Source organism: Haliotis rubra, unplaced genomic scaffold (assembly GCF_003918875.1).
Source record: "Haliotis rubra isolate DU_JTF1 unplaced genomic scaffold, ASM391887v1 Scf218, whole genome shotgun sequence".
Taxonomy (NCBI): domain Eukaryota; kingdom Metazoa; phylum Mollusca; class Gastropoda; order Lepetellida; family Haliotidae; genus Haliotis; species Haliotis rubra.
This window is the reverse complement of record NW_025766203.1, coordinates 531,573-558,771: the sequence shown is the minus strand read 5'-3', so window position 1 is coordinate 558,771 and position 27,199 is coordinate 531,573. Positions and strand designations below refer to the sequence as shown.

Sequence of the window (27,199 nt, the reverse complement as noted above, 5' to 3'; positions counted from 1 at the left end):
TTTTTTATCGATTGTTCTTACCGCTAGGCATCTTAGAAAGATATTTAATATTGTATTTTAGCATTGCATTTGACACACAAATGGAGATTAAAAGTGACTGCCTATTTCTTTTCATTGCTCCTGTTCACAAAGAAACAGAAGTCATTCACAAAGCCATATTAACTTGATCAGGGACATTTTTTATTTTAATCTGGAAACATTTGCCATGTTTACTGAAATATTTTACAAACTTTGAGCCAAGTACCAGCCACTCAGCATGTTCAGATAAATCACTGTTTTGTGTTAATGTGTGTATGAGCTGCTATCAAAAAGTTTTGAGCCTAAAATACTTCTGATATGTGTATGATAACAATAACTGGATGATATTGAAGAATGGTTTATATCATTCACATAAACATAATACTGACATGCACGTCATGTCGCTAGTTTCTGGTCACGTGACATCTAATCACATGTACACCTATTGAAATGGCAGAAATGGATAAGCTTGAGTACAGAGCAGTCATAAAGTGTTTGGTCCTCGAGGGCCACTAGGAGAAGCACATTGAAGAGCGATTGACAGCAGTACAAGTACCCCATCATAGCTGTCATAGCTTTTCACATGCACATATCAGAAGTATTTTAGGCTCAAAACCTTTTCTTAGCCACATATGTTATATTTGGGATTACACTTTCCCAGTAAAGCACAGATTCTAGTACTTTTTGTGGGGGTTGAGTCCCATCTGGGATTCGAACCCACACCCTCAGAGTCAGGCACCTAATCACCAGCACACAAAGTCAGACGCAGAGACCGCTCAGCCACCCTCGGCATCCCGATGGGACTCAACACGCGCACGCGCACGCGACGCGACGCGACGCGACGCGACGCGACGCGACGCGCGACGCGACGCGACGCACGCACGCACGCACGCACACACACACACACACACACACAAAGTACTAGAATCTGTGCTTCATTGAGAAAGTGTAATCCCAAATATAACATGTGACATTTGACCACTTTCTAAAATGGCATTGTGTATTTCATAACTATTCTTAGCCCCTCATATTTCTGTTTAACCATGACAGTGACTCCATTCTGATCAAGCTGATGGCACTATACTAGACCACTGGAAACAGATAAGTTTGTAGACTTATTAATTATGCTGCAGGTTGGTACTTGTTATGTACTTCTATGGTTTCCATGGTGACAGGTGAAGGAGATAACGCGAGACATCAAACAGCTCGACCATGCCAAGCGACATCTGACCTCTTCAATCACTACACTGAATCATCTTCACATGCTTGTAGGAGGAGTCGATTCACTGACGTAAGTGACGCATACTTTACTAATTACAGGTACAAATTTACTACCAGGACTTTGTTAGACTTAGCCTTTTCTCTGAAGATAGAATAATCATAGAAACAAATAAATCCATTTGAAATGAAAACCAGCCTTAGTGAGGGGATGTGGTTGGTTGGTTGTTGTGTATGCCGCACTCAGCAGTATTCCAGTTATGTCGTAGCAGTCTGTAAATAATCGAGTCAGGACTAGACAATGCAGTGATCAACATACTTGAGCATCGATCTACGCAGTTAGGTGATGGGAGATGGGGACCTGAAAAGCTGAAAACCGAGGAACATCTAGACTTGCTTCATAAAGAGCTTTACTTGACAGTAAAGGTTGTCGTGGTTAAAATGATGTAGTTCAGGGACTGTGAGACAGACTAGGATTTTGTCTAAAGAACGAAATTAAATCCTGACTCTTGAAGCGGTTCTTAGTTCAAATCAATTTTGAAAATACTTTCTCAAAAGTTTCATGTATGTTTTTTTGTCTCATTGCTTATGTTGTCTAAATTCATTAAAAATCTCAGGAAATTTAGAATTATGTTTGTATTGTTTGAGGTAATTCCTGTAATTAGAGGTATGCCTCTTTAGTATGAACAAAATAGAGATTGCTCAAGCCTTTGTCAGCTGAAGAACTGTGAATGAAATAAAGTGTATTTCAACAGTTATATTTATCTTTGTACCATACTCCATGAAGTGGAATGGAATATAATACCAAATAATATTTATGACATGGCCCCTTAATGACATATCCATTGTCAGTACCTAACATGTTTGTACACTCTGAGAGACCCGACTGTCAGGTTGAAGCCATTGATCAGTGCCCCTTTAGCCAATGGGTGTTTAGATTTTACTGCACAAATACCAGTGTTTCCTTTTGTAATGTAATCAGACATGTTATCTTCACATTATAGTCACTGTGTCCGAAGTAAATTTTCTTTCGAAAAATTCAAAATGGCTGCTCATTTTCTTAAATGAGATGGTCTTCGTCCCCTCATATTCTCTCAGGAACTATTAGCCCTAATGTTTTTAAAGGATATTACAGGTGGTGGGGTGCCAAGTGGTTAAATCATCCACTCGTCACACTGAAGACCCGGGTTTGATTGCCCACATGGGTAAAATGTGTGAAGCCCGTTTCTGGTGTCCCCTGCTGTATTGCTGGAATATTGCTAAAAGCAGCACAAAACCATACCCATCCCCTCACTCACTCAAAGGATATTAGTGAAATCATTCTTTATGTGTTTTATGTCCTATATTTATGGTGATTTTACTTTTTAGATCATTAACGCGAAGACGTCAGTACGGAGAGGTGGCTAACTTACTGCAAGGTGTACTCAATGTGCTGGAGCACTTCGACAAATATATGTCCATCCCACAGATCAAACTGCTGGCTGACAAGTAGGTTGGAAGTTTTGTCTTCAGTGTTTCCAAGATTTGCAAATGCATCCAGTAATTTCAAAATAATTGCATGGGTGGATCCAGGAATTTTGAATTTCGAACCCCCTGAACCCCCCACTGGCTCAGCCAACGCAAAAACAAATCTTCAATGTGGTCTTAAGTCATTTTGAAAAGGGATGGGTTCGAATCCCCTGAACTACCCCTCTGGATCCGCCAATGAATTGGTGTTTTAAGGATTAGTCTGAATATAGAACCATGTGATAAAAAGCAAAAGGATATATGTATGAAAAAATATATTATATGCTTTTTCAGTATTGGTTTGATCTTGCATACAGAGTCATTCAAATGCCCTGATAGAATTCTGAGTAAAGTTAACTGTTAAGCTTTTTCTACACTTGTAAATGTTTGTAGATTTTATTTGTCATTTCTAAAGTATGACAAGTATCTTTCCAGTATGTATGTTATGTCAAACTTGTTATACAAAGTATAGTTTTGAATCACACACGTTTAGACATAGACAGTAGTCCACATTTTTGGTTTGTCCCCAAATCTGAGTGTGAGTGTGTTTAGTTTTACGCCACACTCAGCAAAATTTGAGCTATTGGTCTGACCAGACAATCCAGTGATCCATCTAGTTAGTCACCAACCAAGTCAGCGAGCCTGATCACCGATCCCGTTGTACAAGCAGGAGTTACTGAAGATCAATTCTAACCCAGATCTGCACGAGTCTCTCTCCAAATCTACTATGTTCCATTAACTCCCCATACTATGTTCCATTAGCCACTAGTCCCCAGTACTGAAGTGTGAAGACTTTGACAGTGCTGTTGTCTTTGTTCAAGGGTGAAACAAATTCAGTCAGAACTCGGAACACAAATCATTGCAGACTTTGAAGAAGCTTTCCAGGGAGCTGGCGCAAAGGTAGGTTTCATTGTGATCTATATGAGGGATTGGTGTCAGGGACCGTTCATAATTTATGGCTGGGGGTGTGATGATGATTTAAAGGTGGGGTCACCCATTTTGTTCTGGGGAGCTAGGGGGGGTCATCAATTTTGTACACATGTACTAGGGGGATCAGCAATTTGGTACATGAAAATATTTAAAATTATGCTTAGAAATTATGGGAAGGGAGGTGGGGTGTGTCATTGATTTTGTACATGACATGCAGGTGGGGTCACTTATTTTGTACATAAATTTTAAGGGAGGTCATTCACATTGTACATGCTTCTCCATAAAAATCATCATCACCACCGCTAGCCATAAATTATGAACAGTCCCTAAATACTGGCATTATGATGTAGTCATTATAGTAAGGACTGCAATAGCTTCTGAATGCTGTTATATTCTAAACCCTGTCACTGTGTTCAAATACTGGAATTATATTTGTAATACTGGTGTTTTATTCCAAAACTGGTATTATATTCTTGGCACTGGTATTATTTTCGAAATACTGGTATTTTACAAATACATTGTATTGTATTATTCATATTGGTATCATATTCTAAATACTGGTGTTCTAAATACTATTCTAAAACCCTGTTACTGGATTCAAAATACTTTAACTATATTCAAAATTGTAGTGTTACAGAGATGCCAACCACTCCGATTTTGGCGGAGTTACTCCTATTTTCAAATACAAAATCTGCTCTCCGATTTTTCAGAAAAAATTCTGAAGTTATTTTTACGGTATACAATTTTGTAAGTCACGGGTGATTTATTTGAGTGAACGCTGGTAAAAGCATTCGGAAGCTTAGCGTGTGATCCTTTGGGTGTCAATTGTGTATATTGTGTGTGATTGATGATGAAGTTTCTCAAAGTTTTGTCAAATGCATGTCATCGTCCATATGAAAGTGAAACAAAAGGGCAGAGCCAACCATGCACTCACGTTTGGTGCTCAGGCCTGGATTTCAGCCAGTCATGACTCCGTTTTCCTTAGTTTGAGGGTTGGCATCTCTTGTGTTATATTCTGAATATACGCACTGTATGCTTGACGCAAGTATTATTTTTTAAATGCTGGCATTATATTCTGCATATTGATATCATATTCTAAATACCGGTATTATGCTCTAAGTAAAGTTCATGTAAGTAAAGTAATCATTAAACATCACAGTACAGACTACTACATCATTTCATCACTTTAAAGGACCCACATATTTCATGTAAGGACCCTTGAAATTAGTAAGTGAGGGTCCTGGGGACCCCTAATTTGTAGTCAAGGTGAACTTAAGTTTGATGTTGAAGTGAGGGTCCAGAACACCCCCAATTATGGAGGTGTGGTGTGTGGTCCTGTGCATAGAGCTCAGGTCACAATTTAGGTGAAGTTAAGCAACTTTGGGCGCTCGGACAGTCCTTGGATGGGTGACCGTGTTCGGCAGCTTGACTCCTGAGAATTTCTAGGACTTAAGTCCTGTTCCACAACGAAGCACCTTAGGCAAATGAGTTTGTTCAAAATTGCCTCTGTTCACCCAGAAGAAAATGGGTACCCAGTGGGATAAGTCATATGACTATTAACCTTCTAGCGCCTCACAGGCAGCTTGGGTTTTATGGGGCAATATTGTAGCTTTCCTGTTAGCACTTTGAGCATGCAATGCATGGAGTATAAGCACAATACAAGCAGATAATAATATGCTTTGTGCTTCATATGTGTCCTCTACAGGGTTTAACCTGAATGTCTGTCCAGCAAACACAAATGTATAGAATGGATTGCAGAAAATATATACATATACTTGTATAGTGTGTCCCAAGAAATGTACCACATTCACAACAAGAAATATATGGTTCCTGTAATTAAAAAAGTTACTCAATCTTCCATTTCTGCACATTACACCATTTTATTACTTTACAGGACCCTCATATTTCCTGTAATAATCCAGTGAATTCGATTTTAAATTTGCAGTCTAAACTCTATGTTGTTAACTTTGTACCTTTGTCTAAAGTACTGAACTCCAAATAATGATGGTCGATGCATTTTTTTTCTTTCTCCATTTTCCATCAGTACGGGCCAAGCAATCAGAAACAGCTCAGGGAAGCATGCTATGTGGTGAATGTCCTTGACCCCAAAGTGAAGCGGGACCTCCTCAGCTGGTTTGTGAAGCTGCAGCTGTCCGAGTATCTTGTACTGTTTGCCCAGGACCAGGATGTGAGTATCATGTTAACATTAGTCAAGAAAACAAATCAACAATCAAAAGTTGTCTTCTCAAATCTGTAACTGTGATGATGACTGTGTTATGTGTTGGTGACATTACTTGAGATTACTGTTACTTGCTCCTGACAATGCTTGAGATTACTGTGTTACTTGCTGCTGACAATGCTTGAGATGACTGTGTTACTTGCTGCTGACAATGCTTGAGATTACTGTGTTACTTGCTGCTGACAATGCTTGAGATTACTGTGTTACTTGCTGCTGACAATGCTTGAAATTACTGTGTTACTTGCTGCTGACAATGCTTGAGATTACTGTGTTACTTGTTGTGACATTACTTGAGATTACTGTGCTGCTGACAAAGCTTGAGATTACTGTGTTACTTGCTGCTGACAATGCTTGAGATTACTGTGTTACTTGCTGCTGACAAAGCTTGAGATTACTGTGTTACTTGTTGGTGACATTACTTGAGACTACTGTTACTTGTTGGTGACATTACTTGTGATTACTGTTTACATAGTTGGTGACATTACTTGAGACTGCTGTTACTTGTTGGTGACATTACTTGAGACTACTGTTACTTGTTGGTGACATTACTTGTGATTACTGTGTTACTTGTTGGTGACATTACTTGAGACTGCTGTTACTTGTTGGTGACATCACTTGATTACTGTGTTACTTGTTGGTGACATTACTTGAGACTACTGTTACTTGTTGGTGACATTACTTGTGACTTACTGTTGTTACTTGTTGGTGACTTGTTGGTGACATTACTTGTGATTACTGTGTTACTTGTTGGTGACATTACTTGAGACTACTGTTACTTGTTGGTGACATTACTTGTGATTACTGTGTTACTTGTTGGTGACATTACTTGTGATTACTGTGTTACTTGTTGGTGACATTACTTGAGACTACTGTTACTTGTTGGTGACATTACTTGAGACTACTGTTACTACTGTTACTTGTTGGTGACATTACTTGCTTGAGACTTACTGTTACTTGTTGGTGACATTACTTGAGACTGCTGTTACTTGTTGGTGACATTACTTGAGATTACTGTTACTTGTTGGTGACATTACTTGTGATTACTGTGTTACTTGTTGGTGACATTACTTGAGACTACTGTTACTTGTTGGTGACATTACTTGAGACTACTGTTACTTGTTGGTGACATTACTTGTGATTACTGTGTTACTTGTTGGTGACATTACTTGACTACTGTTACTTGTTGGTTGTGACTGTGTTATTGTTGGTGACATTACTTGTGATTACTGTGTTACTTGTTGGTGACATTACTTGAGACTACTGTTACTTGTTGGTGACATTACTACTTGTTGGTGACATACTTGTACTGTTACTTGTTGGTGACATTACTTGAGACTACTGTGGTACTTGTTGGTGACATTACTTGTGACTACTGTTACTTGTTGGTGACATTACTTGAGACTACTGTTACTTGTTGGTGTGATTACTGTGTTACTTGTTGGTGACATTACTTGAGACTACTGTTACTTGTTGGTGACATTACTTGAGACTACTGTTACTTGTTGGTGACATTACTTGAGATTACTGTGTTACTTGTTGGTGACATTACTTGAGATTACTGTTTACTTGTTGGTGACATGACTTGTGATTACTGTGTTACTTGTTGGTGACATTACTTGAGATTTCTGTGTAACTTGCTGCTGACAATGCTTGAGATTACTGTTACTTGTTGGTGACAATGCTTGAGATTTCTGTGTTACTTGTTGGTGACATTACTTGAGATTACTGTGTTACTTGTTGGTGACATGACTTGTGATTACTGTGTTACTTGTTGGTGACATTACTTGAGATTACTGTGTTACTTGTTGGTGACATTACTTGAGATTACTGTGTTACTTGTTGGTGACATTACTTGAGATTACTGTGTTACTTGTTGGTGACATTACTTGAGATTACTGTGTTACTTGATGGTGACATTACTTGAGATTACTGTGTTACTTGTTGGTGACATTACTTGAGATTACTGTGTTACTTGTTGGTGTCATTACTAGAGATTACTGTGTTACTTGTTGGTGACATGACTTGTGATTACTGTGTTACTTGTTGGTGACATTACTTGTGATTACTGTGTTACTTGTTGGTGACATTACTTGAGATTTCTGTGTAACTTGCTGCTGACATTGCTTGAGATTACTGTTACTTGTTGGTGACAATGCTTGAGATTACTGTGCTACTTGTTGGTGACATGACTTGAGGTTAATTATGTGCATCTTCAGGTTGCCTGGCTTGACAAGATAGACCGGCGGTATGCCTGGATCAAGAGGACCCTGGTTGACTTTGAGGAGAAGTTCGGTCACCTGTTCCCCCCTGACTGGGAGGTCAGCGAGAGGATTTGTGTGGAGTTTTGCGATATAACCAGGTGCCTAAACTTGCCCCTCCATTCAGTGTTTTGTTTGTTGTTTGCTACGTCACTATGCCACTGAGACAAGCTCATAATATCAACCATTGGTTTGTCTGGTCCAGACTTTAATGTCTACAGGCTGGAGAGATTGTAAACTACAAACCAAATGTTAGAATGATCATCACACCTTCAAGAGCACATAGAAAACACACATGGGTAATCAATATCAGGAGCAACAAACGAGTGTTACATTAGATTTAATCTGATCATCTTAATATCGTTTCAAGTGCCTCCTGAAAAAATGAGCACAACGTTAAACCCAATTTCACCTCACCTGAAAAAATGTCCCCTAATGTTTGACCTATGTCATACCAGCCTGTGTAGCCATGAAGATCCGGGTTAGAACTGGTCTTCAGCACCCCTTTCTTGTAAGAGGAGACTAACCGGATCGGATGGTCAGGCATGCTGACTTGGCTGACACATGTCATCGTATCCCAGTTGCATAGATTGATGCTCATGCTGTTGATCACTAGATTGTCTGGTCCAGACTCCAATATTTACAGACTGCCACCATTTAGCTGGAACATTGCTAAGTGAGGGGTAATACAACAACCAAACATACCAACCAGTGCCAATAACTATAGTACTGTCGGGAAATGCTAGAAAAATGCTTTTTAGCCTTAATATCTTTATAAAGGTGATACATTTACTATGTTGTCAATATATCAACTCGTCTATTGTCTACCTAATTTTTATTTCAACCGATTTAACATTCCCATGCATTTAAAGGGCAGTTTACAGGAGAGAATTTGGTACCAAAACAGCAACTTAAGATTTTTTCAGAGTTCAACAACAGAATTCTGAAATAGTCTTTACATTTATGCTAATAATACAGGTGGTGTAAAAATATGAATTAACGTTTTTCCTAAACAAATAAACGTTGAATGTTTGTGTTACTTTACTTAATTATCGTTTCTTTATTGAAGAAATATTAATATAAATGTTAAGTCTTGATAAATAAGTTTCCCGTCATGCATGCACATCTTTATCACAGCGTCCACTATGGCCAACGATTTGCAGTCAATTGTTGCAAAGGTTTATAGTTTTTTTCTGTTTAAAAAAGACAGAGGTAAACCTTTCATTAGTTTAGGAAGGGTTTATTACAGAACTTGTAGAGCTGTTGGCATGTCTTACCAACAAGTTTACAATATTGTAAACAAATCAGACAAGAGAGGGACCGTCTCAAATGCAAAACCGGGACGTAAAACCATCCTTGACAACTTTGACAAGGGAGTGCTTAGACGGGCGGTCTACAAACTTTATGAGAAGAAAAATATATATATGCTAAAGAAGCTACACCAATGACTTTGTTAAATCTTTGGCCAATGTTCACAACTAGATGAAACTGACCGAATTATATCCATATTTTTTCAATGAAATATACTGTTGACTTGCAAAACATTTATTAAAACATTGAACATTTCTACGATCAATCGATAAGATAACACAAGTGATGGGATTCTTTCCAGTGTACAGTAATTCGTATGTTTATTTCAAAACAAATACACATACACAAATGATCCCTTACATAACCGATAATGCATACTATATGCACACACACATATTCAACATTTTGCAGAAAACATATATTGAGATGACCCCCGAAGCCCGGCGTGTGCTCAGGGTGTCAATTTCACCTGTCGATACCGTGCATGCTGATGACGTAACACAGGCAGTTAATGTTTGTATCAAATAACGTCCCACTACCCCTTATTTGTCTAAGTTTTTGGTATTTTCATCAGTAAAATCACATTTTAGAGCATGTCTCAAAATTTATTCCCTCGGTCTACATTAGGTAGATGTTTCTTGAAGTGATATTTGTTATTTAAGTAACTGTAATACCTCTGAATTTTAAATAACAGTCAAAAAGCATTTTTCTAGCATTTCCGACAGTACTATAGTGACTAGCTTGAACTAAGCTATCAGCATCCCTTTTAGTTGAATTAGATTTTATTTGATAGTGTGGACTATTGTATGCTGAGCTGTTAGATAGAGACAGTCTCTGTGTCTAGTTTGTTGGTTGTATGCATAATAATCTGTTGTTTTCAGGAAAGAGTTATCTCGCATCATGGGCCTCAGAGCAGTGGAGATTGACGTCAAGTTGCTGTTGTTTGCAATACAACGTACCACCAACTTTGAGACTCTTATATCAAAACGTTTCATGGGCGTGACACTGAATGAGACACAGGTATGACTAAGTACATCATGATTTGGCATGCTTAGATATCTTAGGACTTATAAGAAAGGAAAGATAAGATATATGGATGAACAACTTCTTTATTACAAGAGCAGCAATGTTTCCATGTAGATCTTAACACTGTTATCACTTGCTTAGTTCCCAAGTACCTTATTTCCTAGACCCTATCCGCTAGTCTCCCAAAGACAATTTATTTGTATGGCTGTGTATTGGCTGACATGTAATTGAAATTTGCGGAAATATTCCTGTTTCTTCTTCCACCATCCATGTTTGTGGGTTTCACTAAACTAATAAAATCTGAGGGTGAGTGAGAGAGAATGGTTTTACACATGGGCTTCACACATTGTATCAGGTAGAGAATCGAACATCTTTGGCGTGCCGAGCGAACGCTTCAACCACTAAGCTACCCTACCGCCCTATTAAGATCTGAAGGTCTGCATCATTACATGCTCTCCTACCGTATCAAGCCATAGCTGAAATACTGTAATACACTAGGGGCGGTGGGGTAGCCTAATGGTTAAAGCGTTTGTTCATCACACCGAAGACCCAGGTTCGATTCCTCACATTAATACAGTGTGTGAAGCCAATTTCTGTTGTCCCCCGCCGTGATATTGCTGGAATATTGCTAAAAGCGGTGTAAAGCCATACTCACTCACACACTCACTCACAGAAGACTAAAATCCAACTCATTCACTCTATTCCCCCAGCAATCATGAGATTTGATCATGGAATATTGTACATGTCTCATGTAAAGTTTCTCCATCCCAGGGGAAACCTCCCACTCCAGCCCCAGCAGCTACAACAAACCCATTTGAAGAATCAACAAACCCGTTTGAAAATGAGAGTGATCAGGAAGTCACGTCCCCAGCAGGAGAGGAGTCCAAGGTAGATAACTCTCATGGATTATGACGCTTTTCATTCTGACTTGTCTTGAGGTCGTTCAGAGTATATAACATTTAATCAGAATTTATAAATGTGATTTCCTAATACTATGTTTTGTGACCGCCTCCGTGGTGTAGTGGTTAGAGCATTCTCCTGGAGAGCGGAAGGTCGCGGGTTCGATCCCCGACTGCGTCATACCAAAAGACGTTAAAATATGGTACTTGTTGGTCCCTGCCTGGCGCTCGGCATTAATGGGTACAATAGGGACTGGTCGGCTCGGAGTCAGTATAATGTGTCTGAGTGGGGTATTCATGCTTCACTGTGGCATGTCATCTCAGTGGGCTAGCACTATAAAACCAGCTTAAGTCTGGGCTAGTACAAGCAGCCGCATATACACATACACGTGCATGCACGTCGTCATATGAGCGAAATATTATCAAGCACGACGCTAAACCCAATTTCACCTCACCTCACCTCACCTATGTTTTGTATTTTAGTCAGCTGCAAAGTCTCAAGCTACTCCTTTCACTGGAATCATCTCTCGATGTTTTGAAGCTCATCTCAATATATACATTGATTCACAAGATAGGTAAGCATTCATTTTAAGACAACCGTTATTTGAATGTTTGGGTTAGAATTTGTCTTTAGTCACCTGTCCTGGTCATAGAAGGAGATGGAATGGTTCTGGTTGTCAGACTGTCGCTATGGTAACTGTGTGTCAAGGTATCCTGATGAGGAAGGTACTTTTTCTTGTGTCAATGAGAGGAATGTTTGGCCCAGACTCATTTTTTACCCCAGCGCCTTGCGATTGTAAATGATTGACAAAGCAGGCTAGGGAGACGTAGAGAGATGTATGTGACCAGTGTGCGAAATAGACACTGGCCTGCTAGCCTGTAGCAAGTAATAATCCAGTCAGGCCAGTAATTCTCCAGAGTCAGTGGCCCGACTGGGTAGTGAATTTTCATGGGGTCATTTTGTAAATATATCACTCTCTCCAACTTGTTTAGTTATAATGGACTTTTTTAAATTGTGCAAGATTATGGCCTGATAAAAATGTTCATCATATTAGCAGCTTAATGATGAAACCTGTGTGTACATTCAAATTTCTGGCTAGTGAATTATTTTGTGAGCAAGTAACTTTCAGGTTAGCTAGTCTGACTGGCTAGCAAAATTTGGATAGTATTTTACACATTGTATGTGACTAAAGCGCTGTTACCAGTAAAACAATGACCACGATGACTCGACTACAGCTTGGATGTGTTCAGGTGAAGTGTTTCTTGAAGGTGGAACAAGGTAACGTGTTTTCACTCAGTGATCACAGAAGGAGTAAATCACAGTGAGAAACAGCATAAGAATTTATAAATGTAAAATTTATTGTAAACGTTTCAATATGTATTTGTAATTGGCTGTATTCAGGAATCTGGCTGAGCTTATTGGGCGCTTCCTGGAGGATCTGCGACAGCACGGCACACCCCGTATGGAGACTGACGAGGGAAGCAACGTGCTGCCCAGCTGTGCGGACCTGTTTGTGTTCTACAAGAAGTGTATGGTCCAGTGTTCTCAGCTGTCCACTGGTCAGCCCATGCAGGACCTAACAAAAACATTCCAGAAGTATCTCAAGGAGTACGCCATCAGAGTCCTGCTCAACAATCTGCCCAAGTAAGTTCCTCAACCCTAGGGGTTGTTCATAATTTATGGCAAGGGGGGGTTGATGATGATTTTTATGGAGAAGCGTGTACAATGTCAATACCCCCCCTAAAATTTATGTACAAAGTATGTGACCCCCCTGCATGTCATGTACAAAATCAGTGCCTCCCCCTCCCATAAGTTTTAAGCATAATTATTTAATATTCTTATGCACAAAATTGCTTTCTCCTCCCCCTCCCCCTCCTCCTAGTACATGTGTACAAAATTGATGCCCCCTACCTCCCTGAACAAAATGGGACACCCCCTCCCCTTTAAAATCGGCATCATCATCACCCCCCCATTCCCAACCCTCACCACCCCTAGCTATAAATTATGAACGGTCCCTTATGCGTTCAGACCCATGTATTTCATGTGTACCCTTAAGTTCCAAGTACCTAATTTGTTGCTTTTCATGTTCCTTCTTCCACATATGCCTGTGGTCTAACAGTGAATGGGTACCCGGTGGGATGAGGTGGTAGTGTGACAGGCAGTTTAGATTGTATTCTCCCCAGGAAGCTGAGCTGCGGTAATAATGGGACTATCAATTGTCTCCAGCTTGTATTATCATTGTAAATGACAACTGCTACCTCTGATTCAGACTGAGCAGTCAAAGTAACAGTATCAGCTCAGCGACGGGATTGATCCAGAGCATCCTGAAGGAGGGGGAGGTGACGAAGCTGACGGAGGAGGAACAGTGTCGGACGTGCAGCATCCTGTGTACTGCGGAGTACTGCATGGAGACGACGCAGCAGCTGGAGGAGAAGCTGCGGGAGAAGGTGGACGACCATCTGGCAGCAAACATTGATCTCAATGCAGAGCAGGATATGTTCCACAAGTGAGTACCAGTGGAGAACATTGTGTCAGGGGTGGAAATAACTTTTAAATTGTTCCTGAACTCTGGTACAGTGGCACATGTAAAATCACTTGCCCTGATAATTTTTCCACTATACTGGCCGATTTTCTTGTTGATTTTTTAAATAAACAACATAACTAACATTGGAAAGTCAACCGGACACCGGTACAGTGTGTTATACAAATTTGCTTGCCCGACTGAAAAAAACACTGGACTGGGGCGTCGGGCAATGGATTATTTCCACCCCTGTGTGTCAAAGTATCCAAGTATATATCGGTAGTATGTTCTGATTTCCCATGTTGTATGTGATATCCAGACATGTTTCAGTGTTTTATTATATGACGGGTAGATTTCCGCCCTTCTGATTGGCCCATTTGGTCACATGACAGCTGTGACGCTTCAAGGTTGATATAACAATCCAAGCACCTCCCGTGGTTAAAGATAGATTTGGGATATTCCAGCTGTGAACTCCGCACTGCTGAAATTGAGACTTGAAATATTTCAACTGTGATATCTTAAAGATGTTGAAATGTTATTGACTGTTGAAAGATATCTGAAAGGGTTGTGATAATAAACAAGTTAAAATTTTAAAAAATTGCTTTCATTTACTAATACTGCCTCTGAAAGCTGTAAGCCTATTCCAGCTTATATTGAATCTCTCCTATGTCACAGAAGAACAGGTATTCAGTACTTTTGTCACATAATTAAACAGTTATTGACTTCAGTTCGGTTGATCCAATGATTTATCAGCCTTGGACATGTGATATTTACCTCGGCTTCGCCTCGGTGAATATGACATGTCCAAGGTCGATAAATCTTTGGATCAACCTCACTAGAAGTCAATAATTGTATAATATCAGTGCATTATATATTGATGTTGTATCCAAATATTATGTTTCAGTGTAAAATCCAGGCATAGTATCCACCTGTTTCAATGTTGTATCCAGACATCATGTTTCACTGCTATACCCATACATTGTGTATTAGTGTTATATCCAGACTTATCTTGCCTCACACATAAATGTCGTTTTCTGATTGGCTGAGCACTCTTCTATTATTTTCAATGTACCCCGTTTACAAGCGAGTAACATTATCTATGTACCCCGCTGGGAATGCCGAACTCATTTGGTACTTCATGGTAGTAATTCTTTATCTCGAATAACATTGCATCACGTATGATGTACAGAAATTACCGATGTTTTGCGAATGGAAATCGCTGGAAGGGAGATAACTCTAAATTTGTTTTTCTTGTCGTCTTGTCGTCTGGTACTCCATACTGTGATCTGATACCTATGCTTCAAACAGTTCAAAATTACCATTGAGGTGTTCGGTAAGATAAATACGTTGTTTACTGGTCCCTCGGGGCCCATGGGTTGATGTACCCCTCGAGACCAGTGAACAACTTATAATGTTTCAGTGTTATAACCTAATGTTTCAGTGTTATAACCTAATGTTTCAGTGTTATTACCTAATGTTTCAGTGTTATAACCTCATGTTTCAGTGTTATAACCTCATGTTTCAGTGTTATAACCTCATGTTTCAGTGTTATAACCTCATGTTTCAGTGTTATTACCTAATGTTTCAGTGTTATAACCTCATGTTTCAGTGTTATTACCTAATGTTTCAGTGTTATAACCTCATGTTTCAGTGTTATAACCTCATGTTTCAGTGTTATAACCTAATGTTTCAGTGTTATTACCTAATGTTTCAGTGTTATAACCTCATGTTTCAGTGTTATAACCTCATGTTTCATGTTTATAACCTCATGTTTCAGTGTTATATCCAACTGCATCCAGCTGCTGGTACAGGACCTGGAGACTGCATGTGAGCCGCACTGACAGCCATGAGTAAGGTAAGGCCAAAGATCGTGTCTTGTTTTCTCAGAATTTGACAGTCTTGCTGACACTTTAACTCTTAACTCAGTCAAGAAGCAGTTACCAGACAATTCCAGTTCAGATTAGCCACCATATTGAAAGAAGTACTTACCCCAGGAAATATATTGTTCAATGGATATGCTGGATGTTTAAAAAATGTGTTGTGGGTCAAATAGAACTGTTTGGCTCCCTCCTTCAGAGAAGAAGAGGTACTTATTGAAATGTCACCTGTAAACATAATGCATCTTAATAAAAAGCCCAGTTCCTCCAGACACACCACTCCCTGAATACGAAAAGGGGAGACCCTTAGATGTGCTTGCAGGTTTGTGTAGGTAGACAAAGGACACCCACTTCATCTGCCAGTCTTGTACAACAGTCAGTGAAGCATACTCTGAGAAGTTTTAGCCTGGAACCTAACACACCTGGATCCATCATGGGAATACGAACCTTTCTGCATGTTATTTAATGATAATTGTTTTTTCCTTCATTTTTGGAAATTGATTCATTGCAGAAGAAATGAACTCTCCCAGTATCTAAACATTAATGGTCATGAATACTGATGGTTACTTGGTCAGCCTCTACTGAAGTCATACCTTGTACAACAGTGTTCACGAATGGTGTTTCAAAGTAACAGGACATTGGGTCCTGTAAGTTTCAGATGTCTGTCTGACCCATTGAAAATTCACAGGACCCATAGAATAAAATTAAACACACATTTCAGATTTAACATTTCTTATAATTGGCATTGAAATTATTAACAAACATAAGATTTATAAACAGGAAACAAGTGTCACATGTCACATATAACAACGTCAGTCAAAGTCATTGTGAAATATACAGTCAGACACTGGGGCTGGCAGGTTGTAGACTTCTATCGGACCGTTGGCAAATCTGCCGTATTTGTCAGAGGGTCAGACGCTATTCGTGAACACTGGTACAAATGATATTAGAATGTATTAGATTGTTGTTTTGACTTGTAGATGCCATGGTCCACCATCGAAGCTGTGGGAGACCAGAGCGGCTACGTGACGGCCATCTCGTCCCACCTGAAGACCAACCTGCCGATCATCAGGGACAACCTGGCAGCATCCAGGAAGTACTTCACTCAGTTCTGTGTCAAGTTTGCCAAGTAAGTGTCACACTGGTCTATACTCCGGTATGGTATTCATTGTGTGTCTGATGATGTAACCTTGGCAGTGTGTTCACTTGGATTATGTACTGTGATATTATGTTATATTTGGAGGGGCGGTTGGGTAGACTAGGGGTAAAAGCTGACTGACTCGGATTGTCTTGTGAGGGGGCCATTTGAAAACATTCTGGTGTTATTGGGTGAAGAACCTTGTATACATTATCAGTTTTAACATCTCCTGCTTCCATGATCAAACGGGGCAGTGGGTAGCCTAGAGGTTAAAGCGTTGGCTCGTCACGCCGAAGACCCGGGTTCGAATCCCCACATGGGTACAATGTGTAAAGCCCTTTTCTGGTGTCCCCTGCCGTGATGTTGCTGGAATATTGCCAAAAGCGGCGTAAAACCAAACAGTCAGTCAGTCAGTCAGTCAGTCAGCCAGTCAGTGTCTGATGATGTAACCTTGGCAGTGTGTTCACTTGGATTATGTACTGTGATATTATGCTATATTTGGAGGGGCGGTTGGGTAGACTAGGGGTAAAAGTGTTTGCTCATCCAAGGATTGGGATAGAGAACTTTGACAATGGGCCATTTTCAGGATTTTTAGCCATTTTCTGCATTTAGAATGGGCCACTGCCCTTTGTATTGATAGTAAACTTCAAAATTTTAATGGCCCATTTTTATTCTAATCTGCAAAATGGCCCATGGCCCCTGCCTTTCCCAATCTCTGCTCATCACACCAAAGACCCTGGTTCGATTCCCCACATGGGTACAATGTGTGAAGCCCATTTCTGGTATTCTCCGCTGTGATATTGCTGGAATATTGTCAAAAGCGGCGTAAACCTGAACTCACTCACTCTATTTGGGATTAGACTTTCTCTGTAAAGTACGGATTCTATTACTTTTAGTTTTTTAATCCCATCTGTGATTTGAACCCACACTCTCAAAGTGGGGCAACTAATTACCAGCTCACAGAGCCAGCAGTTGTTTACAGGCCACCATTATGTAGCTATATTTCTGAGAGGTGACTTTACAAAACAAACTGTAAATGGCAAGACACTATTATCATCACAATATTATCTGTTTCTCTTTCAGCTCCTTCATTCCAAAGTTCATCAACCAGTTGTGTAGGTGCAAACCCAGCAGCACAGTGGCAGCAGAACAGGTGAGGTTGGCTGGCTGGTTGCTTGGTTGGTTGGTTTGGTGGGTTGGCTGGTTTGGTGGGTTGGTGGGTTGGGTTGGGTTGGGTTGGTGGGTGGATGGGTTGGTTGGTGGGTGGGTGGGTTGTTTGGTTGGTTGGTTGCTGAAGACCAATTCTAACCTAGATCCTCACGGGTCTTTGTGACCCAGTCATGTATATCATCGCACATAATATCAATAACTAGATAGTCTGGTACAGAGTGGATTATGTGCAGGACAAAACATTATTATGATTATTTTCAACAAAGTATAAAGCATATATAATTAGGAAATAAAGTTCGCTCTACCCCAATGTGTTTTGTAATAAAGTATAGTTTTGCCCTGAACTATTATAATTAAAGCACGAGGACGGTTAATTAATCGTAATTATCCTTAGAAAGTATTAAATTTAGCATCTTAGAAAAGATGTAAAGTTTGCTCTACCCCAATGTGTTTTGTAATAAAGTATAGTTTTGCCCTGAACTATTATAATTAAAGCACGAGGGGCGGTAGTCCGAGTGCTTTGATGTTATAATAGTTCAGGGCAAAACTATACTTTTAAACACATTGGGGTAGAGCAAACTTTACATCTTTTCTCAAGATGCTAAATTTAATACTTTCTAAGGATAATTACGATTAATTTAAGGCAGAAAACAAACGACGTTGTCGGTGTCCTAAATTAAGAATGCTCGCATTAGGGCTAACTGGCGCTGTTCTATTGATATGTCTGCCCCCTACGTTAAGACTAACGTTACCAGAAAAAAACAAATGATAACAGTTTGATGACGGTTTACGTTCGGGATTAAATATCTTCTCTGAATTATTTTAATTACATCTGTCATTAACGTGAACCATATGGGGCAATATGAGCGTCGCATTTCTACTACCAACGTAAGTTTAGATCAGTACATCCAGATGAAGCTGAGTAGTCAGGCTACATTCCACGATTGCATTGTGGGAATGTAAACATTGCTTGAACGCTTACCGTGTCGCTGAAAACTTGTGAGTCGAATTGACACATTTTAACGGGCCGTAAAACATAAACGTAATGTTTCCACCAGTGATGTTAGCTGCGTGAAGCAACTGCAAACCAAGAAACAGGATGCAACAGAGTAGTTTACTGTAGGAGGCCGTACGAGGCGATGACAACTGACATGCATCGTGACGTCGCTTACATTGTGACGTAATGTAAAATGGTTCGATTACGAGGGGGCACACTAGAATGGCGCAGTGACGGGATAACGTCATTCAATTGTTACGTCATCAAAAAACTATACCTTTATTGTCTGATAATGTATTTTTTTTTCGATTGTTCTAACCGCTAGGCATCTTAGAATCACACTCATTACTGCTGGCTTTGACAAAATATCTGACATATAATTCAAACATCTGAAATCAACCATGAACTCATGAACGTCAATGCATGCCTCTCATGGGGATGTAGGACATTCCTCAGAGTGTTTCAAAGGTTGGTAGTAACTCTCCTGTGTAATATCTGTGTGTTTGTTGGACAGTTGCTGTTGGACACTCACAGCCTGAAGACTGTGCTGCTGGATCTCCCATCTCTTGGCTCCCAGCTCAACAGGAAGGCCCCTGCCAGGTGAGACATTTAGAGTCTTGTCTGGTGAGATGCCATACAGCCCACTATTTAAAACACTACTCAATCCACCATGTGAGACACTGTACACCTTATTATGTGAGACACTATTCACCTTACTATGTGAGACACTATGCACCTTACTTTCTGAGACACTGTACACCTTACTATGTGAGTCAACGTACACCTTATTATGTAAGACACTGTACACCTTATTATGTGAGTCAATGTAAACCTTTTCATGTGAGACACTATACACCATACTCTGTGAGACGTGTACACCTTACTATGTGAGATGCTGTACACCTTACTATGTGAGACACGGTACACCTTACCACGTGAGACAATGTCAATCTCAACTCCCCAGGGAGTATAAAAACTCTTGCAGCCACTAGTCGCACGAGTTATTGCAGCTTTCTCACCCTTACGAGGTACCCATTCACAGCTAGGTGGGCTGGGACACATAGTCACAGTACCTTGTTCAAAGTTTACTGCACATCACTGTACATGCAACTACAGTAGAACATGGATATAGCGAACACAGATATAGCATACAAATGAATATAGCGAACAAATTTAAAAGTCCCGTCAATAGTCCTTTATAGTATCATTAAAATTATACGTGAATAACGAACTCGTGAGTAGCGAATTAACGGCTATACAGAACTGATTTACTACCCACAAGACCCAATTAACGACGTGATTAGCGAACTCACTCAGTGTCAGCTCAGCCACTTAGCAGTATACATCAACCTTGTTGGCGGCGAATCAACATTGTTTGATGGTCATTAATTAATTAACAAAACAAACATATCGTGTTTAAAAGCTTGACTGGTATACAGGTCTTCAGTTCACTCTCGTCACTATGGCAGGCAAACGTAAAGCTATCACCTTTGACACCAAGCTCCAGATAATTCAGGCTGTAGATTCAGGTGTAAAATCTAAGACAAACATCGCTTTCGACTTTGGCATTCCAAAATCCACTCTCAGTTCCATTATTAAGAATCGCGAATCTATTCTTGCAAATTCTGTGTCTACTGATTTAAGCCCCGCCCGCTAAAAGTTAAGAGCTGCCAATCACCAAGATGTAGAAGATGCTCTCTACAAATGGTTTCAAGGGGCTAGAAGTGAGAACATTCACTTAAATGGTCCGACGTTGCAGACTAAGGCAAATGAATTGGCATCTAAGTTAGGTCATTTAGATTTTAATTGCAGTAGTGCTTGGATGGACAGATTCAAACAGAGGCGTGGCATCGTATGTAAACGGGGAAAGTGCATCTGTTGACCCTGACCTCGTCAATGATTGGCTGTAAACTCTCCTGCCTGGCTATCTTGAAGAGTACAAGCCTGATAACTTTTTCAATGCTGACGAAACTGGCCTCTTCTACAAAATGAAACCAAACAGAACTCTTCACTTTAAATCTGAAAAATGCAGTGGGGGTAAAAATTCTAAAGAGAGAATAACATTGTTGGTTGCGGCAAACATGACTGGGAGTGAAAAACTTAAGTTGTTAGTCGTAGGGAAGTCAGAAAAGCCTAGATGCTTAAAAAATGTACTCAGTTTGCCAGTAACATACAGATCAAATGCCAAGTCCTGGATGACTGGTGAATTATTCACAGAGTGGATCAAAAACCTGGATAAGAGTATGACAAGACAAAACCGTAAGATCCTGATGTTTGTAGACAATTGTCCTGCCCATCCTGTTGTGAAGCACCTGACACACGTCAAACTGGTCTTCCTTCCACCGAACACTACGTGTAAGATTCAACCCATGGACCATGGTATTATCGCAAACCTGAAACAACTGTACAAGGGCCAGGTAATGAGGAACATACTGACTCCCTATGATCAGAAGAAAGAACATCAGATCACTCTCCTTGATGCCATCCAGATGATTCATGCCGCTTGGAGACAGGTCACATCTAACTGCTACTGGAAGGGAGGCTTTGTCCTTCCTCAGCGAGATGAAGATTCATCAGACGATGAGACAGACAACATGGTTCTTTCCGACCTCAGAGTTAAGAACTGTTATGAACTGTCAGATAAAGCAGAAGAAATCCCGGCAGCTGTCACGTTGGACGACTTCATCAACGCTGACAATGAAGTTGTTTTAGCCGAACGCCCTACTGAAGACGAGATTGTGATGTCAGTAGCCCAGCAGCTTGCCACGCCCACTGTCACATCCACTCCCGACTCTGACAGTGAAGATGATGAACCTCGCCCGAAGCCATCCTTTGCTGAGGCCAATGCAGCATTAGAGACACTATGTCATCTACTTGTTTGTGAAGGTTCAAATAGTCCTACCTTCGACTCTCAGATGCAGTTGACAAAATGAAGTCGGCAAGACGTGGTGTGCAGAGCAAAATTGTGGACTTTGTTAAATGCAGTTAAGTTATATATTGTTGAGATTGTTGTGATTGTTAAACATGTCAATGTACAAGAATAAAGATTCAATACCTCAGTGTTGCCAGATTTTACACAGCATTGCATCTCTTTATCTCTACTGTTTCAGTTTTACGAAGATTGTGGTCAAAGGGATGACTAAAGCTGAGATGATATTGAAGGTATGTAACTTCAATATTGACTGTCTAATATACTTTAATAATCTAAAGTCATCTTAGTCATCACTCAGGTATGCATGATATGTAATTGTTACTGCACAGTCACAAGGACTGTTGCCGTGACGACTGTCTGTTCTGGCTACATGAACATTCATGACAGCTCACAGCTGTTATAATGACACAGCACTTTTTATGAGTCGCTGTTGACGTGCTGTTGTAGCAATGACTCATTCTTGTTGTAATCACTCACTGTTGCAATGACTCTCACTTGTAATGACCCACTGTTGTAATGACTCTCACTTGTAATGACCCACTGTTGTAATGACTCTCACTTGTAATGACTCTCACTTGTAATGACCCACTGTTGTAATGACTCTCACTTGTAATGACTCTCACTTGTAATGACCCACTGTTGTAATGACTCTCACTTGTAATGACCCACTGTTGTAATGACTCTCACTTGTAATGACTCTCACTTGTAATGACCCACTGTTGTAATGACTCTCACTTGTAATGACCCACTGTTGTAATGACTCTCATTATCATCCGCAACACGTTTTGCGGGGGGTATTAAAATCGACTCCGTCCGTCAGTCCGTCCGTCCGTCCGTGCACATTTGTCTTTTCCGGAGCAGAACTCTAAAACCGTTCAATGTTTCTTCACCAAACTTGGCACATACATGGATCTGGTGGTGTACTGGTGCCTTTTGGTAGTTTGGGAATTCTGAATTAAATATTTTTGGCGTTTCCATGGCAACAAGTTCGACTTTGACTGAAATTGGTGGTAGTGCTCTTTTCCAGAGCAGAACTCTAAAACCGTTCACTATTTCATCACAAAACTTGGCACATAGATAGATCTGGTGGTGTACTGGTGCCTTTTGGTAGTATTGGAATTCTGAATAAAATATTTTTGGCGTTTCCATGGCAACAAGTTCGACTTTGACTGAAATTGGTGGTAGTGTCCTTTTCCGGAGCAGAACTCTAAAACCGTTCAATATTTCTTCACCAAACTTGCACATAGATAGATCTGGTGGTGTACTGGTGCCTTTTGGTAGTTTTGGAATTCTGAATAAAATATTTTTGGCATTTCCATGGCAACAAGTTTGACTTAGCCTGAAATTGTGGTAGTGCTCTTTTCCGGAGCAGAACTCTAAAACCGTTCACTATTTCATCACAAAACTTGGCACATAGATAGATATGGTGGTGTACTTGTGCCTTTTGGTAGTATTGGAATTCTGAACAAAATATTTTTGGCGTTTCCATGGCAACAAGTTTGACTTAGACTGAAATTGGTGGTAGTGTCCTTTTCCGGAGCAGAACTCTAAAACCGTTCAATATTTCTTCACCAAACTTGCACATAGATAGATCTGGTGGTGTACTGGTGCCTTTTGGTAGTTTTGAATTCTGAATAAGATATTTTTAGCATTTCCATGGCAACAAGTTTGACTTAGCCTGAAATTGGTGGTAGTGCTCTTTTCAGAGCAGAACTCTAAAACTGTTCACTATTTCTTCACCAAACTGGCACATAGATAGATCTGGTGGTGTACTCATGGTGTGCAGATTTTGGTAGTGATCATTGGAATTTGAATAAAATATTTTTGGCGTTTCCATGGCAACAAGTTTGACTTAAAACTGAAATTAGTGGTAGTGTCTTTTTCGGAGAGCAGAACTCTAAAACCGTTCAATATTCTTCTTCACCAAACTTGGCATATACAGATAGATCTGGTGGTGTACTGGTGCCTTTGGTAGTTTTGGAATTCTGAATAAAATATTTTGGCGTTTCCATGGCAACAAGTTTGACTTAGCCTGAAATTGTGGTAGTGCTCTTTTCGGAGCAGAACTCTAAAACCGTTCACTATTTCTTCACCAAACTTGGCACATAGATAGATCTGGTGGTGTACTGGTGCCTTTTGGTAGTTTTGGAATTCTGAATAAAATATTTTGGCGTTTCCATGGCAACAAGTTTGACTTAAGACTGAAATTGGTGGTAGTGCTCTTTTCGAGCAGAACTCTAAAACCGTTCAATATTTCTTCACCAAACTTGCACATAGATAGATCTGGTGGTGTACTGGTGCCTTTTGGTAGTTTTGGAATTCTGAATAAGATATTTTTGGCATTTCCATGGCAACAAGTTTGACTTAGCCTGAAATTGTGGTAGTGCTCTTTTCCGGAGCAGAACTCTAAAACTGTTCACTATTTCTTCACCAAACTTGGCACATAGATAGATCTGGTGGTGTACTTGTGCCTTTTGGTAGTTTTGGAATTCTGAACAAAATATTTTTGGCGTTTCCATGGCAACAAGTTTGACTTAGACTGAAATTGCTGATAGTGCTCCTTTCTGGAGCAGAACTTTCAAAACCTTTCAATACTCTCCTTCCACTTTTCTATATACACACCTAAATATTTGACATAATCATAACTCATAGACATAATCATGAAGAGTATTTTTGCCATTGCGGGGGATATTGATGACTTTGTCCTCTTGTTTGTAATGACTCACTGTTGTAATGACTCTCACTTGTAATGACCCGCTGTTGTAATGACTCTCATTTGTAATGACTCACTGTTGTAATGACCCACTGTTGTAATGACTCTCACTTGTAATGACCCACTGTTGTAATGACTCTCATTTGTAATGACTCACTGTTGTAATGACTCTCACTTGTAATGACCCACTGTTGTAATGACTCTCACTTGTAATGACCCACTGTTGTAATGACTCTCACTTGTAATGACCCACTGTTGTAATGACTCTCACTTGTAATGACTCACTGTTGTAATGACTCTCACACTTTCACTTGTAATGACCCACTGTTGTAATGACTCTCACTTGTAATGACCCACTGTTGTAATGACTCTCACTTGTAATGACCCACTGTTGTAATGACTCTCATTTGTAATGACTCACTCTCGCTGTATTGACTGTTCTAATGACCCTCTGTTGTATGGACTCACTGATGTAATGACTCACTGTGTTAATGACCCTCTGTTGTATGGACTCACTGATGTAATGACTCACTGTGTTAATGACACGATGTTGCAAGGACTCACTGATGTAATGACTCACTGTGTTAATGACACGATGTTGCAAGGACTCACTGTGTTAATGACACGATGTTGCAAGGACTCACTGTTGCCATCTCCTGCTGCAGGTCGTCATGTCACCCCATGATCCTCCCCAGGGCTTTGTGGACAACTTCATCCGCCTCCTCACAGACTCCGACATCAATGACTTTCAGAAGGTCCTTGATATGAAGGTATGCTTGAATTGCTAGTGTCAGTATATAAATCTGCTTGGGTATTACATAATTTCATTAACTTAATCCCCCTATGAGGATACTGGTTAGAATCAGTCACCACCAATGAATGCTTTTTGTAAGAGAGTACCACAATAAGATGTCGTCATCAAGTTAGTGACTTGGTTGACACATGTCATCATATCCCATTTGCGTAGATCGATGCTCATGATGTTGATCACTGGATTGTCTGGTCCAGACCAGTGCCATATTGCTGAGTGCACCATTAAACAACAAACAAACAAAAGAAAATTGGTCAATAAGGTGTCCCTGTTCCTTGTCTGGGTGAATGTTTGCTCACTATATCAATCACTGGATTGTTTGGTCCAAACTCAAATATTGACCTGATGCAGACTGAATATAGCTGACTGTGATGTTAAACAATAAACAAACAGGCAAATATTCATTTGATCAGGGGGCGGTGGGGTAGCCTAGTGGTTAAAGCGTTGGCTCGTCACTCCGAAGACCCGGGTTCGAATCCCCACATGGGTACAATGAGTGAAGCCCATTTCTGGTGTCCCCCGCCATGATATTGCTGGAATATTGCTAAAAGCGGCGTAAAACCAAACTCAGTCAGTCAGTCAGTCATTTGATCAGACCTTTAGATTCCTGATTCCAACAGTCCTTGAGAAGGCTGTTGATAACCAGCAAGATGATGATAGTGAGTTGAGGTATTATCCTGTCTATTCCCCAGGGCCTGCGTCGCAGCGAACAGAGTCATCTGATTGAAATGTATCGAGTCAGAAACCCAGCAGGCTCCAGCTCCAATCTAGGGGAGGGAACTGCTGTTGGGTCTCACACACAAGGATCATCACCAGAACCAGAATCAAGTCGAATTAAAAAATTAGAAAGGCTTATAAAAAAGCGGTTATAAGTATCTGTTTCATTTAATGCTGTTTGTTTGGTTGTATGTGATGTTGTAAATGTAAGCTATGTTATGTTTGAATAGTTTGTATGTTCATTGTACATATAAGAAATTTGTAAATACATGGTTGTGTGTTAGGAATGGTCAAACATTATTGCAGTTTCACCATCATTGTATTATATCCAAATATTTATTAGTGTCTATATCTTGCTGAGCTCTTAGAGTTTCTACCTGAAATTCTATACTGACTAGGTCATAACTGTACCCTTTTAAGGGATCAGTCATCTTTTTTTAAAGGGTTGGGTTGTGATAGAATGTTCTGGAGATTTTGTTGCACTAATGTACTATTAATAATGGCCCTCCATTACTGCTTGTCATATAAGTAGAGAAACAAATAAAGGAACACAGGAAAATTCCAGCGTTCCTTCAATATTTTCTAGTTTTCATCACCAGCTTTGAATAGAGCCCTGGTGATGAAAACTGGAAAATAATAAAGGAACGCTTGCATTTTCCTGTGTTCCTTTATTTGTTTCTCTACATATATTTTTAGGATGACCCACCTGATGTCCCTGGTCGTGTTGGGAATTGGTTGAAATCTCATAATTGATGATTGCTTCATTACCAACGAACAATCATCGATATAAATTGGTTAGCGTCAATTTTGAGATTTTCCTATCCAGGTTGTTATTGCAGATATGTATAACATGATGCACCTTGCTACTTTAAAGTGATGTTGATATATCATGAACATAAACCTTCTGGGGTCGTCAA

At 40.0% G+C, this 27,199-nt stretch overlaps 1 protein-coding gene and 1 long non-coding RNA gene across 2 annotated transcripts in view; both read left to right on the top strand.

Annotated features, from left to right (window-relative positions):
• Window positions 1-26,998, top strand: part of LOC124277093 (vacuolar protein sorting-associated protein 53 homolog) — a 29,757-nt gene extending 2,759 nt beyond the window's left edge. The window contains 18 exon segments of the mRNA XM_046712747.1: window positions 1,194-1,309; window positions 2,605-2,724; window positions 3,564-3,642; window positions 5,717-5,860; window positions 8,128-8,270; window positions 10,362-10,500; window positions 11,278-11,394; window positions 11,889-11,980; window positions 12,808-13,050; window positions 13,676-13,912; window positions 15,705-15,760; window positions 15,763-15,782; window positions 16,785-16,933; window positions 18,026-18,095; window positions 19,624-19,709; window positions 22,220-22,271; window positions 25,420-25,524; window positions 26,258-26,998. Of these exon segments, the coding sequence (XP_046568703.1) occupies window positions 1,194-1,309; window positions 2,605-2,724; window positions 3,564-3,642; window positions 5,717-5,860; window positions 8,128-8,270; window positions 10,362-10,500; window positions 11,278-11,394; window positions 11,889-11,980; window positions 12,808-13,050; window positions 13,676-13,912; window positions 15,705-15,760; window positions 15,763-15,782; window positions 16,785-16,933; window positions 18,026-18,095; window positions 19,624-19,709; window positions 22,220-22,271; window positions 25,420-25,524; window positions 26,258-26,437 (2,148 nt within the window). The 3' untranslated portion in view covers window positions 26,438-26,998.
• On the top strand, window positions 647-813 carry LOC124277095. The gene is made up of 2 exons (XR_006898745.1): window positions 647-678; window positions 717-813. It is a non-coding gene; the product is annotated as an uncharacterized LOC124277095 (long non-coding RNA).
• Window positions 26,999-27,199: the final 201 nt, after the last annotated feature.